Genomic DNA, 17,002 nt, shown 5'->3' with positions numbered 1-17,002 from the left:
TCCCACTCTTGTGAGGCATCTACAACAGCAAGTATTTTCCCTCTATGAAATAGGCTTCAAATAAAGTCAAGCTAACTCATGGGAAGCGAAGCTAATAACCGAAGGACTAAAATGACAGTCACCTGAACGACTGAGACTTTATGTGTGAATCCCTTGTGGAGCAAAAGCTTTTTTCTTAACAGCGAAACTGATTCTTACTGTGTATGGTACTTCATCCACTGCCAAAGCTGAGTGTTGCATTAATGCCATTTTAAGACTGTGGATCACAGAGAAAGCAACAAGATACAGATCTTAGACAAAGTAGAGCTACTTTAAGCCTTCGGCAGTTACCTTCACATTTAAATGCAGAATTACGTGAGGCTGGCATTTGGATGCAAAAACATTCTCTTCCCACTTCTCCAAACAACAGGGAAGTTTCTGTAATTACAGGAGATCTGCTGGCTGGCTTGCCACCTGCGGTGATGCCAGAAAGGAAGGGGAACAGCCATCCTGCATCTGCCACAGATCCGCTTGCTGGTGAGGTCAGAAACAAAGTCTATACAATGGAGGCAGCGTACCAGAGTAATATAGCATGCTATGCTAGTTATCACAGCACTGCATAAATAACAAAAAGGTAGTTTTAAAGCTAATTCACTCATCTTATCATGTATATATTTGTGACTTCAATAAGTCAAGCAGGTATTACATACCCAATTTATTGGAAAGAAGGGGAAAAAAAAAACCAACCCAAAATACAAACCACCTTCTTCCAGCTGCTTAACCCTGAATTCTTGCAAGGCCACCTGAAGGGCTCCACAGGTGAACTGAGGAATTCACTGGTTTCAAGTCAAATACATCCTACACCAAGGTGAACCATTAGGAAGGTCACCAATGACTGGGAAAGAACAGAATGTGGTTTTGCTCTTTGCACCATCTGGAACAGCCTCCATCTGGAGATAGCATGAACTTAATTTTACAGAGACCTCCTCCTCCTCAAACGTATCAGTAAGTTTACCACCGTAAATACGCATCTTGGGGAACTCCTCACTCTGTACATAGCAAAACAAAGGCTAACTAAGGCAACACCATCACTTGATCAACATACAAGTTCATACAATTCCATGGTTTTTCTCAACTCTGGTCCCCCCAATAAGCTAAACATTTTTCTGAGATTCTTACAACAGTAACTACATTACCAACTGCATTCCCTTACTGTGCTGCCCTGCTTCATCGGAGTTGCAGTTCGCTTAGTCCAATAACCTTACCTGAACTACATCCAACTTGCCCCTTAGAATGTGATTCACTCTGAGGGTTCTCTCTTCTTTTTAAAATGTGTAAATGCTGTCGTGTCTGTAACACACAACTACATTCAGAATGCGGTATACAACACTGCAGACCAGAGCCATGGGGGAAGGCTCGGAGCCCACCGTAGCTGCTGCTAGAGGTAGGCCAGGTAGCTAGCTGTAGAGCGTGGCATATTGGATAACGTGGTGTGATCCACGAGCAAGGTGCTGCTGCAATTATCAGAGTCACTGTTACCTAGCAAGAGCTGCTTCTTCCAGGACCAAAGAGAAATGTAAAAGAAGGGGAAACACACAACACTTCATCCAGTTCTTCACCCCCACCCTGTCAAGTAGATTTGGGCCCTGTCAAGGCCTTGCTTCTTCTGCATGCGATGGCCTACAACCTGTTGGCTTTAAGTTAGGCTGTGAGAAAAGTGGCTTTGGAACTGTTTTAAAAGGTGTTTCCACTGTCATCTTTTATCTTTCCTCTGCTTTGTCTTCAATTATTTGCTTCCTTTGTTCTTCAGATGCCCTCAGCAATCTCAGAATTGTCACATGGCTTATTCACTCTTACATCTAGACCTCTTTGTCCTGCAATCAGTTTCTATGTCATTGCTCTGACCTCCACATTTCTTCTTTAGTAACTTTTTTTTTTCCTAAATCTTGCCCTTTCTTCAGTAGGATTTGGAATCGGTCTATCTCAGTAGATCAGGGCAGAATTTCCACGCTATCAGTATACAAGCTAGGCCAGAACCCACATGATTCCTTGTCTCAAGAGCTTGCACAGCAGATACTGAACCTTACAAGTACTTCACAGTTGACAGATATGAATAATGACACGAGTTCAATGACTGTCACTGAGTAATAAGTAGGATTTCAGCTAAGTTAAACTTTTTAAAGAAAATAGTAGTCTACCAAAGAAAATCATAAGCTGCTCAAGGTGCTAAGACATTCCTTTGTTACCTGATAAGCAGAAATCCTACCACTCAAATATTACTAAACACATTTCCTACTGTTACTCCCTACTTTATAAAGAGGGAAACAACAGGATGGCCTACATGTATCCACCTACGTGTGAAGACTTCCACAATAATTTCCCAGGTTCATTTTGAAACAGTACAAAAAGGAAGGAAAGGAGGACTAGGTCTGACCAAGAGAAGAAGGGTAATATGTAGTATTACCCCACAGTAACAAGGAAGATGTAAGGTCAGGAAGCAGTGAGGTCTCTCCAATTTCTGACTCCCAAGAGCCCCTGTGAGTCACAAGAAACCATAAATCCTCCTGGACAATTTGGAACAAACCAGCCAATTTTCAGAGTTTGAAAATTCTACACCACGTACATTTGATCTGATCAAGAATCATAAAAAGTGTCCTAGGAAATTAAGTTTTTAATCTTTTCTACTACTACAAATGCATGTTAAACAAGCCATGACAAAATCCCAAAGTATATACACACTTTACTACACCTTTTCCATATTAATTAAAAAATTTAAGAATTAAGAATACAGAACTTGTAAACCAACTGGAAAATAAGATGCATAGGAATGGGGAAAAACCCTCCATGTTGTACAGATCTTCGTGCACTAGGCAGTCCCAAATCACAGATTCAGTTATGTACACAGGCTTAAATGTAAGTAGCAGCATTTTATTACTGTGTATTTTTTTTCTTTTTAATAATCTGAGACTGCCTTAGCTCCTCAGTCCCATGAGCATATGGGCAAGATTCAGAAGGCAAAGAACAACCATCAGGATGATGAATGAAAAACCAACAGAGACGTGTTTTAAATGCTTCAGCTGAAAGGCGTCGTTTCACTTCAGGCTTAGTTTTCCTTGATGGCTTCTCTTTTCTCCAGTCACGAATATGAACTCTCCCATTTAGAACTAAGATTTAAAAACAAACAATAATGCAGCTGTTAATAGACGGCCATGGGAATTGTGCTGGAAAAAATGCATAGTGACATACTGTGAATAAAATATATATTCTACAAATGGATCACTCAGGCAAAACCAAATGTGCATTTTTTACAAAAATAGAAAGGAGTGCACAACAAACTGAGATAATATAGCCATGGTATAAAGAATAATTGATTGATTTCCCTGAAAGATGTTTTACTGTGATGCTGAATAGTTTGACGCACCTTTGGATCATCTTTGTAGAGGTTTGTTTTAAACATAGCAGTTAGGATCACTTACGACTAAAATCCCCTGAATTTAGATTCCAAGTCCTGACAAAGAAGTTTCAACTTCAAGAACTGTAATCCTTCTCATGTTCAAAACTTCACTACTCCACATTTAGAATATAAGTACCAGCAAAAATCTAGTAAGAGTCTTCTACTACTCTCACTACACAGAAATGCTCTTGCAAAGATAATGGTTCACTGACCCAAAAATACACTGCACCAAAGAGATGTCAAGTCTAATCCTTCAAATGAATCAACAATGAACTATCATTGGTTAATAAAGCTTTGGCACTTTTTTTTTTTTAATTCATTTGTTGTGTTAGGACCATAAACTGTACACACACATTTGTGAACCTCTGTCAACGCCTTAAATGTTTAAACAAAACAGAATAAAAGGAAGTTATTGAGAAAGAAAAAAATGCAGGTGAAAAACAACAGTGAAAATAAGGAGGGAAGAATCTGCCACATCTAAGTTGCCATGCTCTATTTTCATATTCTGCTTCAATCATACCTTCTGTATCACACATGTAGCTTGGCTTAGGTAACTGATACCATTCTGCATTCTGATAATCGCTATTCAAAAGGTAATGAGTCCAGTGAAAGCTCAGTATCAAGCATTCAGGCCTGGATGAACTCATCCTCCTAGGTTTCCTTGTAATAGGTAAATAGATCTGAACTCATACAAAGCCAATCCAGAAGTGGGTTTAGCAGAGCTTTAAAATCTTTCTCAAAAGATGAAGAAAAATGAGCTATAGTGCTATTTTCTAGAAGAAAAAAATATGCTTGACCCTGTATTGGACAAGATGCCTGATCAAAAGTAACTGCCACAGATCAATTACTCTAAGCCTCTTTTTTTTTTTTTTTTTTTTTTTTTTAGTGTGTGCATCCATCTGTTTCCCATGTCTTTAAAAGAAAAACACTTGAGTAAAAACAACAAAAGAGCTGTAGTCATGTTGTTCTCTGTCCTCTTTGGCAATAAGCAATGTCCTTCCAGACCACCTGCTGGTAAAAGTCCCTTGTGGTGACACACTACTGAAAAAAAGAATCAAATGGTCTCTACTGAAGCTCCAGGAACTTTCCAGGTGATGTAAATTCCTGAGAAAGGTTTGGTCTTAACCCTAGTCTTTCTTCAGAGGTAATGTGCAGACAGCATCCATGACACATTCAAATGCTCATTCAGTGTAATAGGTTGTAAATCTACTCCACCTAACCCTAACGACAGGGAATCAACTTCAGACACATAATAAATTCAGTGTGGCCAACTGTTTTCAATGGATGGTAATTCAAAAGGATTTCAGCATGGCTTCACATTTTGTAATTGCCAAGCGTACAGAAATCCTTACTGGATGCTAAACTTGGCTAAGTTAACCACTGGCAGCAACTAGGCAGCATACTCAGGATGATCTGCCATGGATTAGTTGATCAATATTTTACAGCTGATGTAGAATTGTTGGGACACAAGAAGTTAACGCTTCCAAATTTGAAGCAGCCTTAAATACTGACAAAACCTTGAAGATCTTGTATTACTGCAAAGCTAGACCTTACTTTTGCAAAACTCCACACTGGCAAAAAACAACTCAAAACCAACCAACCAAACCAAACTGCCACATTACAACAGGAAAAAAACACCCAAAACAGCTATCAGCAAACCCAGCCAACCACAGAAACTTGCTACCAAGTTTTCTGCTATGTTATCACAGGCTATATAAACAAATCAAGCCTCACAGTTACAGCTTCTTACGGAGACTAGTTTTCTTTTGTATTGGCATTTACACTGTGGGGCTTGGCAAGGCCAGACTAAATCTCAATTAAAGGCTTTAGTGAACTTGCACTGTATTTGATGGCCCCAAAATAATCAATACTTTAGAGAATTTTTATTTTTCCTATAAGTCAAACAGTAGCATTGAATTAGCCACTTTAACTAAAAGGTTATCTTTTCGGCTACGTCATTCTAGAACAACTCTCTGCTGACAGATGCCTTACTAATTGCATTCAAAGAGTTTTATTAACAGTATCTTGGAGCAATATCTTGGGCACATAAAGACTATTCAGTTTTCCACACAGGTATAGAAAGCAGTTTAAAAAAAACCTCATCACCATAGTAATTTTTCAGTTAAGTTTAACTGCATATAGAGGAGATAAAACAGATGATTAAAGAAAAACAAAACCACAAAACCCCTTCTTTACCTTCAAATACTTGGTGATTGTTCTTGAGTAGTGTCTGCAGGCCTCCATATTCACTCTTTAGCCTTTTTAAAGTCTCTTTACTTAAGTGTTCTGCTACTTCTTTCAAGGAAAGGCTTTCTGAGATAAACAATGGTGCAGGTATTAAAAATTTATATATTTATAAATTTATTTATATTATAAAAAATACTAAGAAAATTTAACTTTATATAAATTAATGATTATGAGCAGAATCTATGAATTAACTACCAGTAGTGCAGCAACTTTGTACCATCACGTATATATCATGCATGTATATTGTCTGTAAAATAGCAGCTTTCATTCTACAGGACTCAAGTCAGAATTTCCGTAATAGGACACATGTTTTTTTTTTCCCTGCTTTTTTTACAGTAGCATATAACCCTCATTGTGCTAACATTGTTTCCATGCTTGTAGCTAGAGAGAAGAGAGGATGACTCAATGGATCTCCTATAACAGTAACATGACAAACTACAGTAAATAATAAAAATGGATGGAGGAAAATGGAAAGAAGGTAGTAGCAAGAACTAACTGAATGCTTGTAACATTTACAGCACCTTTTTTCTTCTTTTTCTTCCTAAGACTAAATTAAAATTCCTAATCGTGTTGTAACCAAATGACACTTCTTACAGAATTCTTGCAGAATTATAGCTAATTAATAAGTGACTATCCAAAAAGAAGCTTAATATTCTCCCCAAATAAACGTACAGTGTTCTGCTTTGGTAAATGGGGAGGAGTTCTGAGTTTGCTACGGTTTGCTTTTTTTAATAAAAATTGATTCTGTCCTAGTATTTAAGTGTAGAGGGAAGAAAGCCCCACACCAATTCCAAAACATTCTTATATGCCTTATTTGCATCCCGGTGCACACAGTGGGGACACATGATTGCTACTGTAGCGTTCTTGGTATTTCCTAAAATCTATTTCACTTACTAAATTTACAAACATGTAAATTCATTGGAAAAGACAACCTCTACCAGCAAAAACAAGATAATGGAAAGGAAACACAACCTCACCTCCGTGATTCCAGGTATTCGTATTTCCACCATGCATATTAGAACATGATTTTTGGGGGGTTGAATTTAACAGCAGGTTTGCCACATTGAGAACCACATCATCTACAAAATCCCGAGGGAGGGAAGCACAATTTCTGATTTGTTCTACTTTTTCTCTGGGTTGAAATCCAGGCATCCAAATTGTACCAGCAGTCTCAGTCTCATTTTCAGGAAGTTCTGAGTCTGCTCCTTTGCATACATCATCGGAGTGATCCTTATGATTAAATCCAACTCTTCTGTCACATGTGACCACAGCACAGATCTGACGATTACTAATATACTGTGTTATCTGCTTGTCAATCAGAGCACATTCTGTAGGTGAATAGGTCCTGGTTTTTCCAATAAGGCACACCTATTTAATAGAAACAGGTAAATCACTATTTATACAGAGTTCCATACTTACAGACAGCCCCCTCAACCTGCACGTCTTCCGCAGGCTTCTAAATCTACCTACAGGAGATAGCTGTTCAAACTCCATGGTCATTAACATCTGAGGGATTTTTAATTTTAGTTTTCAAACATTGGTGCCACAGAAGAAATCCAGTAATCAAACCATAATCCATCATGCCATACAACCACAGAACAAAAAGATTGTTCCTGATCCTGAGGTTATTTACAAAACTAAAGCTGGACACCACTTCCTACTCTGAAGACATTTCACTTTGAATTTCACAGGACAAGAAAAACAGAAAAATTAAGCAACACAGGCAGCTAGAAAAACTAAGGCAAAAAATTAGTTTTATAAGCTTTTCATCCTATAGGGCGGCATAAGAAATAACCACAAAACCTTCCATTTTTTCTTGTCTTTAGGATTGTACCTACAACATTAAGAGCAGATTACCCAAGAACACAGTGAGTATTTCTAGTCTCTCTTCAGAGCATATTGCCCCAAGCAAAGTGACTGACTAGTCTGATCTTACAATAATAATGAACAAACAATAATGAACAAACATCCATATGCTTCAGACAGCTAGAAGCTTTAAAAAAAAAAAAAAGACAGAAAGACAAAAGCCCTACACAGTCCAAACTTACCCTTTTTGTTGATGGAATTCTAAGGCAATCTTCTTCCACATGAAAGCCGCATACAAATCCCACCTGGGCAACAAAATCAAGGTATTCTCTGTACTGAGTTTTCTTGCTCTGTCTTCGTCTGTATTTTCCACGGAAATCAAAGAAGCAACATGGCAGCACAAAGTAGCAACATGAATAGGAAGACCTACAAGAAGGATAACAAACCACTGAATGAAAAGTTAATTCAGAGAACACACAAATTTAACAACCCATCAGATACAAGCAATAAGGGAAATTTTTATTAAGTGACAGAGCTTAATGAAATATTTATATGTTCATCTTTCAGTAGATCTATTAGCACAATCAAAAATACTGTTTCACAAAGTATTTGTTATAGCAAATTACTGTGTCAACTGGGTTTGCAAGACTAAATCTCTAAATATTAAACTATTGCAGCCGGTTGTAAAGAGCACAATGGTTCAAGGAAAGGCAGACTCAATAGCAATTTTATTAAAAAAAAAAACCAAGCACCAAACAACAGATCACATCTAAAGAATAAAAATCAGTTCTGGTTTTTGAACTTCAAAAGCAAAATGCCATACTGAATTCCATAAGAAAGTAAATTCTGCATCTGTGCTTCTCCACAAGAACAAAAACATTTTCTACAAATAATCAATTGGCGTCAAAAGCAGCAAGTCCTGCAAGGACAGCAGATGTGGCTGCAAAAGTGACAGTTTTCACCAAGCACACATAGGTAATGATGTTTAGGGGGGGTTGTTTAGGGTTTTTTGTTTTAATTCCTTCCTTCCCACTCCCCTCCCTCTACAAATACCTAGCTGCAATTACAGGTATCCATGGTGTTAATTCATCGGAATGGTTTCCTATGAGCCAGTCAGTATCTGGAAAGAGATGACTGTCACCTGGCGTGATGGTAGATTCCTGAAAAAAAACAAACAATACATTAAATTAATTTTATTACAGGTTTCTTTAAATGCATTTTATTTGTTAATAAATTAAACAATAACATAAAATCATATGAGCTGACAAATACAAGGTGAACGAGAACCACAGACACCAACAATGTTTTCCTCAATCCGTACTTTTGCCAGACAGTAAATTTTTATAGCAACAAAGAAGTAGTTCAGCAACAAGCTACCCACAAAATACTGGTCAAAGAGTAGAATAACAATTCTGATTAAGATATCTGGCACCCTAAATATTTGTAAACAAACATCATACACTGGATTATGATTTATTGCCATTCTTCTTCTGTCACATGTATGTCTGGACTCAATTTTTCAGAAAGTCCCTTAATTTGCTATGTCTTACAGTCCTAGGACTCATACAGCAATTGATCAGAACACAGGTTCACTACTATCTTCTCTTCTTTCACAGACTCTTCCCAAATCAAATCCTAATGTACAGAACACCACTCTTCACACCCCATCATTCACGTGTAGTAAGTCTAATCCAGCCTAACACTCTCCCTCTTGTCTATGTTGTCATTTCACCCCCTTCAAATTTCTGTCAAGACTACCTTATGATACATGCAAAATCACGAGCGAAAATAGGAAACAACAGGTTAAAGAAGGCTGCTTTGTTAGCCTTTAGAATAGCATTTTGCCTCATGGAAATTCAGTATCTATGGATTAAGGAGACATCAGCACAGAAGTCTTCCCACCACAGTACTGACTCACAGAATAGTTATTAGTCTCAGGAATACCTTGTTCTGATATTCTTTAAATAAAGAAAACACACCAAAACAACAACAAAAAAACCCCCAAAACCAAAACCAACCACCAAACACAATGAATTCTTCATACAGGTTAAATTTTTAAAGTTCTAGAGTGCCTTTACTGTTTCTCTCACACACGTTTTCTTACTTAGTTCTAAGTTCAGCAAAGAAAGTACTTAAAGATGTTGATACTACGGAAATACAGACTCTTCTCTAAAAACGTGTATGAATCTCAAAATAATTATGATGTGAAAAGAAAGTTTTAAATTTGAGTCACCACAGACCTTTAGGAGAAGCTCTGAAAATTATGCCCATACTCTCAATTAATATACAAAATACATGTTCTGAGGTCAAAATTCACATGCAAAATGGAATTAAAAAACCCACAACGCTTAACAGGGAATTTCACAAATCTCACTTTGACCACCTCTATTACATTCCCATTCCTCTCTTCAGAAACCACTGTGTTAGATGTTTTCAGTATCAGTATGGTGTATTATAGTACACTTTAAATATTGTAACTCTTAGTTATGTATATACATTTCTACATAACGTATGTAACAAATTTCCCTTTGGAAAGTTCGCAGATGTTAAACCAAGTGTTTGGTAAGTGTTTTCTTATGGTTGATTAAACAAGTTACTCCTACGTTACATTTCAGTTTTGATCATTCCATTTAGGCACAGCATGAATTATCAGTACCATATTCCACATTTTGACAGTCACCCATACTCAAATTTGTATTCACCATGTCTGACAGCAGTTTGGCGATGCAGAGTGCCACCTGTTACATTCATTTATAACGTTAGTATTGGCACTGAATGTCACAGATGGCAATATTCATCCTGCAACTCATGCTTTAAGTAAAGATCAAAACAAAATTAGCTTTGAGAGTAAAAAAAGGCTATGAGCAGGTGCTTTCTCCTGTAGCCACAGGAGCCTTGCAAAATAACTTCAGCCTTCCCGCTCATTACATAAATCCTTTCCACATCAGTTAGTCCTTTCTTTATATGGGTATTTTGTATATTTTTATTGTTTCTGTCTGGCTTTTTCAAGTGTTCTCTGTGAATTTCTTTTTTTCTTTTAAAAAGATGACTAAGACCCATCCTTTTCTATTATTGTTCCCTCACGCTGCAGAGAGGACAGCTGATGCTCAGAAGTTTCCCTATGAGTCAAGAAATCTGAGAAACTGTAAACAGACAGACCTTAATATGAAATGAATGTAGACAATTCAAAGACTTCCACAATGCAGAAACAGGGGCAGAAAAAGGAATATATAACACAAAGGAAAACAGAAGATGCTGTTTGGTATGATCAGAAGTGACTTAAGTACAACAGGAAGGAAAGAGCACCACAGCTTGATGTTTTGAATTGTTTCTTGAAGCTTTTCAGTAAGATCTGGTTGCAGACTGCAGCAAAGGAATGTGGCAGTTTTGGCAATCTGTAGCCAAAATGGCAAGGTGGCAAAAAGAAGGCTGCGCAAGACTGTGAAAGCTCCATCTCCCATCTGTGAAAGCTGCTGCTCTTTTGTTGATGTAATGTAAGCTGTTAGCATTCAAAGATACATTAACTTTTAAACAAAAGTACTAGAGAATGACTACAGGTGGAAAATTCTTTTAATATATTGGAAGCTGACAATTTTTGAGAGAACGGTGTGAGGAATTTTAGGAGTCTAGAGAATAAGAAACCAGGAACACCTCACCTCCAAAGGGCATCAGTGTGGTTCATCAGTACCACATTTTAGCTGGTATCAGACCAAGAACAGCTGGAGTTGAAGTGAATGTTCGTGTGCTCAAATTGTTCCTATTCTCATAAAAATGCTAAAGTGGAACTGTAAATATAATCCCTCCTTCAGACTAATTTTCCTGTTCACTTTTTTAGAAGGCTATTATTGCAATTACTTAGCACAAGGTCAGTACAGCAGAGGATTGGCTCCTTTGAGGTTCAAGAACAATTCTGTCCCCCAAAACAGCACAAAGCACTAGAAGGTCAGAATCACTGTCAGGAATAAACTACTCACAACTTTGGATACTAATTATCTTTTATGAGGTGCAGTGGCACAAACAGAGCTGCTTAATACTGATACTCCAGTAGAATCAAACATTGTTTCATGGTGTGTATGTCTGTGCATGCAGTAGGAAAACACACTAATCACACTTCTCAGCTGGGAAGTAAATTGCAAACATGCAAGGGTATGATACAACATTGCTCTCAATCCCCTTTACAGCTCACCTTATAGCACCACAAGACATATGGGTGTCATCATACCAAAACCATAGATCACTTTAGACAACTGTCTGCAACCCCCTGTGTCTGATCACGTTTGCATCAACACAAATGAAGCAATGAAGAAATGAATAAAGTTACAAATCAGTAAGATTGACATACATTTGCATAATACCTCTAAATGAGTTTCTGGTCCATACATGTCCCATATTTTTCTTCTCCTCACATCAATTCCTCTACCTGAATGCTGAAATATTTGAACAACAAGAATTATTATTTTTAAATACTACTTTTAGCAGAAATTGTCAAACAGGCTCACTAGATGTACATATTAACACTGATTATCTCATTCATACTAAAATTTAGACACATAATGAAATACAGCTTCACCATTTCAGGCAGAATCAGAATACTTTTAATCCCTTCTTTCCCTTCTAAATATGAAGGAAAGACTAGGAAACATTAAGAATATATTTGGTTTGAAATTTTACCTGGGCACACTTTTTTTTTAATTCCCACAATGACATCTGTTCATCTAATAGGAGATATTAATTTCCTGTAAAAATTTTACCATGTTCTCCCAAAAGCAAAAACTACAATGTTCTGAAACAGACAGACCCAACTTCACTGGGTTTTGATCAATCTCACTGACTTTTTTTGTTGTTGTTTCAGAAAATATGCCTCAAGAAACAGAATTTTTGTGTTGCCACATTTTCCCTCCCAAAAGCACAGTACGTTGTTAGGCATTTTCACACCTAACAAATCCCACGATTGTTTTTAAAGATATAGAAAAATCTTTTCAGGATATGACAAGTAGAATTCAACTTCAATAAAACTAAGTTTATGAAAAAGATCTCATCCAAAGGCTTTTGTGAAAGAGTATCTCTTAAGTTAAGATTCCCTATTCCTCTTTGCTTTGTCTACAGCATTAACTACATGACACCATTACTTTTTCTTTTCCCTCTTAGTTTCTTACCTCAGAAAAATAGCCTTGAACTGAAATGAATTGCACTAATAAAAACAGACAAATAAGTGAAAGGTTTCTAAAGCTCTGCCAGGATTTTTCCTAGACAAAATCTACTATCATGAATTAACTGAATTTTGACTATTTGCATGCCAGATAAAAGGAAAGTATAACAAGAATATTGACTATCTCTATTTTTTAATTATTATTTTTAAAATACACTCTAATTACCCCTTCATTGTTTAGAATATGAACCAGTAGACCATTTCCACATCCAAGATCTACAAATGACTGTTTCTTGGTCAACCCTTTTTCCTGTCTCTCTTCTTCCCAAAGAATCTAAGACAAGAAAAGAAAACGTTTTAGACTTTTGCTCTCAAGTTTCCCTGTAAGAAAGCAGCAAAGGTTACTGGAAATGAAAGGAGAAATCTAGGAGAGAATACAGATGTGACAGAAGACACTCCTGTACTCACAGAGAAAATAACTTGTAGGAAAAAACAACCTAGCAAGAAACACTGGAACTGTTTATGGAGAGAGGTGGGAATTATGTTGCAAAATATCAATAATTTTCTAAGTGCTAAGCACCTCCTCTACTCCCTTCTGAGTTAGTGGAAGTTGAAATTAATCAAGGCTATACAACCCTAGGCAAGAGTGAGCATAAACATAAAAAGCTGCTAAAACAAAGGATGCAAGAGATGACTAGAGACAGCAAGGGAAGCAGCAAGTAAACATCAACAGTATCTCTGCAAGTAACACCACAGAATCATTTATATCCACTGTATTAAAGAAAGAATTGCCGGCAGAGCCGAGAATAAAAAACAGAATGTTCTTTGTAATCAGTTGGCTATATATTGGTACATGTAACATCACTCTCTAATGAACACAGTGTAATTTACCTAGCAACAGTCAGCTGCCCCAAATTTGACATCAGCTAATGGGACCCAAAGCTTTTAGCCCAATTCGAGTCCTGCTCTGTACATAAGTAGTTACTTTTACAGAGTTATGCAACTCATAAGTAATTAATAATTGGATCTTTGTCTGCAGGGAATGGATTAGTCTCTTTCTATCACTGTCAAACTCTTTTTCCTTCCATGAGAAGCTACAGAGCACACATTCATCACTTGGCACACTTGTTTTTTACTATGACTAACAAAAATCATCAAGAGTATTTAACCACACAAATTAGTATTTATAACATTGCTGCATGTTTATTTGTCAGTTTTGCTAGAAGGAAAAAAGCTGCAGATAATCCATGAGATTATCAGGCTGTGTTCACATTTTTAAATGTGCCAATCATTGCACTTTTGCACTCCAGGCTGTATCCCACAATCCCTGATCACCTCCCACACAGATCACACCTATCCTCCATCCCCTGCTGAGTTTCTCAGGACGCAAACTGAATAGCTACTTCTTTGGGCATGTGCCTAGACAGTAGGCGACCTTAATATGACTGCAGACTAAAATTAGGTCAGATGCCCCCTCCTCCCATCGTATCAATCTAGATGCTGTAAATCCATAAAAATTTAACACTGGACCTACCTTCTCTTAACCACTTGTTTAATATACTTCTAAATAATGAGTTATTATATGCCACCATATTGATATCTGAAAATTTGCAAGTAGGTTAGTTTTTTGGTACCATATTTTAAGCTTTCATTTATATAAGCCAGTTATTAGATGACTTGAATAACTTTTTGAAGATTACTGCTACGTCAGCTAAAACACATTATCACTGGAAACTAACACTCCTGTGCATAAAAATTTGCGAAACATTTTCAAGAGTGTCATTACAGCATTGTCCTGTGGCTACAACTACTATAATTCCTAACATACAGGAAAATATGTTGAAAATTAGTTCATGGTGGTAAAAAAAATGATAAAAGATAAGTCTATTATATAGCCCTTTCTACAATCCAGTATAAGAACAGAATAGTTCAGCTGGAAGGGACCTACAACAATCATCTAGTTCAACTGTCTGACAATTTCATTACGATCATTTCTCTCATGTAAAAAGTTCTGTCACACCAATGTGACAATCAAGATTTGGAGAGTAGGCTATGTCAGTCAGCAATTTAAAAAACATTCATGGGAAAAGAAATTGGGGTTCTAAGTTTAACAGTCAATTATCAAAATAAATTAGTCCTCAACACGTGCTGTAAATGAGCTAACTTGTTTACAAATACTGATTTAGAGAAGACACAAGAGGCATCTACATTATACTTAAAGATAGCCAGGCTTTTAACTGCACTGTGGATAGCAGTCAAAAAATATTGATGTGCCTACATAGTGACAAATTTTGATGCTGTTTAAAAAACTGAAGTTTCTAGTGACTGCAGGTGGCAGAATTTTCATAGATTCTTAAATAGGTAGGTGCCTTAGAAGACTGTACCAAGCATTTATCTGCATTCCTAGCATCTACAGTTGGCCCTACTGCATTTGAAGATGGGATTAGAGCTGAACTTTTATCAGGGAAAGACAAAACAGTGAAAAACCTTTAGCATAAAATTAACAAGTCATAGAAATATGTATAAAACAGCAGCTTCTGATCTCCAAAGCAATCCACCTAATCAATATTTTTCTGTAACATCAGTGCTTTTCACTTTATCCCTTAAAAAGAAAGTAAATCTTGTCTGTGTACGTCATGAACTTCCTGTGACAGAGAACTGCCAATCTTTATTATATTTTCAGAAAGAAGTTTTAGCATCCGTCTAAATTTAATTTTCATTCTTATTGTGCTGATTTTTGTGGAATAGGGCAGTATAAAAAACAGATCAACTGATTTTGCCTTTGCTTTGTCACGTTAAATTTTTGTTTCCAATTCTATTATAAAATATGTACCTTCTGTAATCACTTATGTGTAAATCCCTGAAATGCTGTTGAGAGTACTAGCAAAAAAGATCAGAATACAACCTCAACTAGAATATAGACACTTCCAGTTTAAGTTATGCTTGAAAATATCGTAATAAAACTTTGTGTCTGCTTAAATGAGAGCAAAAGCAAAAAAAACCCAAAAACAAACCTAAGCAAAAACACATATCCTTTCTCCTACCCCATTCTTTTTGCCTTGTATGCCTATAATAGCTTCAGGTCATTCTATTTTGAAGAAAGCAACAACTATAAAATGAAAATACTGTTTTCTTTAGAGAAGTTCTATTTTTAGGAAATAGAACCTTATAGTATATTATTAAGCAAATCAGTTTCCCTACCAGCAAGTAAGTGGCAATGGCAACATCTTCATAAACAAATTTCTCAGGATCTGTCACTTCAGGCCACACCTTCGGGTTGGGGGGAAGAGAAAAAGCATTTTCTGCACCATCTGAAATTACTCTGAAAAGTGCTCATAATTATCTGGATGTTCATCCACTTCAATAGGTTTCTGGAGTTCACAAATTTTACATTAAAAATATACACAAAGAATGTAAATAAAAAATGTTTGATTTTGTGAGTCACACAAAAGAATAATGGCATGAAGAATGTCTGCTGTCATCCAATCAATAAAGTTTCCAAGAACATTATGGTTCCATATATGCAGCTTGCAAGTGAACTGCTGCATCTGTTCTGTAATAGAACATGCATCCTTTTGCTTCACTCTCTTGGAAGAAAAATTATTCCCATTATGTGCAACATTGATAATATCAGCATTTGTAAATTTATTTTCACAACGTAACAGGCATAGAATTATCCTGTCCCAACAGAACACGAAGAATCAAAATTTGAAGTAGTAAGACAGAAAGCAGAAGTATTATCCCTATTTCGTAAAAGAGGAATTGAAACAAAGATTAAGATGCTCAACACCACATTGTCTACTGGAGAGCTAAAGACTCTACCGTTACTTTACCCACAAGTCCAATTTTCCTCTCATTTATCTTTCTATTACTACAGAAATATCAACAGTAAAACCTTTCAACATTTTCACAATATTTTTTATAAAAGCATTTACCAATTTATTTACTTTTAGCTAGAGCCTGGTGTATAAGGATACAGGAATTACTTCATAGAGTACTCAGGATGATCACTGTCATTTTTCAGGATCCCCAGGATAAAACAGTAGTACAACATTGCTCCTCCAACTCAGAAAGACGTATTAATATTGCATCTAAATTTAAAAAGAGTAAAAGGAAATTTAACCTGCTTACTAATCAGTGCTGTGTCTAGACTCTTTCAGTGTTGGAGAAGGTGGTACTTCATTTAAGCCTTCCAGTGTGGATGACTTAGTATTTAAATCCACTGGCCTACTGCTTACTTTTTATTTCAAGGGAAACACTCTGGAAAATATTTAACTGCTGCATGTATTTAATGTGAATTTGGCTCCAAATCTTGTTTTTCCAGTACAAGTCTCACAGACATCAAGTTGTTTCCCACATATGAGGGG

At 36.5% G+C, this 17,002-nt stretch overlaps 1 protein-coding gene across 1 annotated transcript in view; it reads right to left on the bottom strand.

The window, feature by feature from the left end:
• Window positions 1–2,703: 2,703 nt before the first annotated feature.
• Window positions 2,704–17,002, bottom strand: part of TRMT44 (tRNA methyltransferase 44 homolog (S. cerevisiae)) — a 17,767-nt gene continuing 3,468 nt past the window's right edge. Inside the window, exons 4-11 of the mRNA XM_010289684.1 lie at window positions 15,837–15,905; window positions 12,862–12,969; window positions 11,842–11,913; window positions 8,540–8,646; window positions 7,729–7,912; window positions 6,658–7,048; window positions 5,630–5,746; window positions 2,704–3,143 (exon numbers count right to left, since the gene is read on the bottom strand). Of these exons, the coding sequence (XP_010287986.1) occupies window positions 2,911–3,143; window positions 5,630–5,746; window positions 6,658–7,048; window positions 7,729–7,912; window positions 8,540–8,646; window positions 11,842–11,913; window positions 12,862–12,969; window positions 15,837–15,905 (1,281 nt within the window). The 3' untranslated portion in view covers window positions 2,704–2,910. The remainder of the gene's footprint in view (window positions 3,144–5,629; window positions 5,747–6,657; window positions 7,049–7,728; window positions 7,913–8,539; window positions 8,647–11,841; window positions 11,914–12,861; window positions 12,970–15,836; window positions 15,906–17,002) is intronic.

The sequence above is a fragment of the Phaethon lepturus genome, unplaced genomic scaffold (assembly GCF_000687285.1).
Source record: "Phaethon lepturus isolate BGI_N335 unplaced genomic scaffold, ASM68728v1 scaffold38856, whole genome shotgun sequence".
NCBI classification, from domain to species: domain Eukaryota; kingdom Metazoa; phylum Chordata; class Aves; order Phaethontiformes; family Phaethontidae; genus Phaethon; species Phaethon lepturus.
The sequence above is the reverse complement of the archived record's forward strand: the minus strand, read 5'-3'. Positions and strand labels throughout refer to the sequence as shown.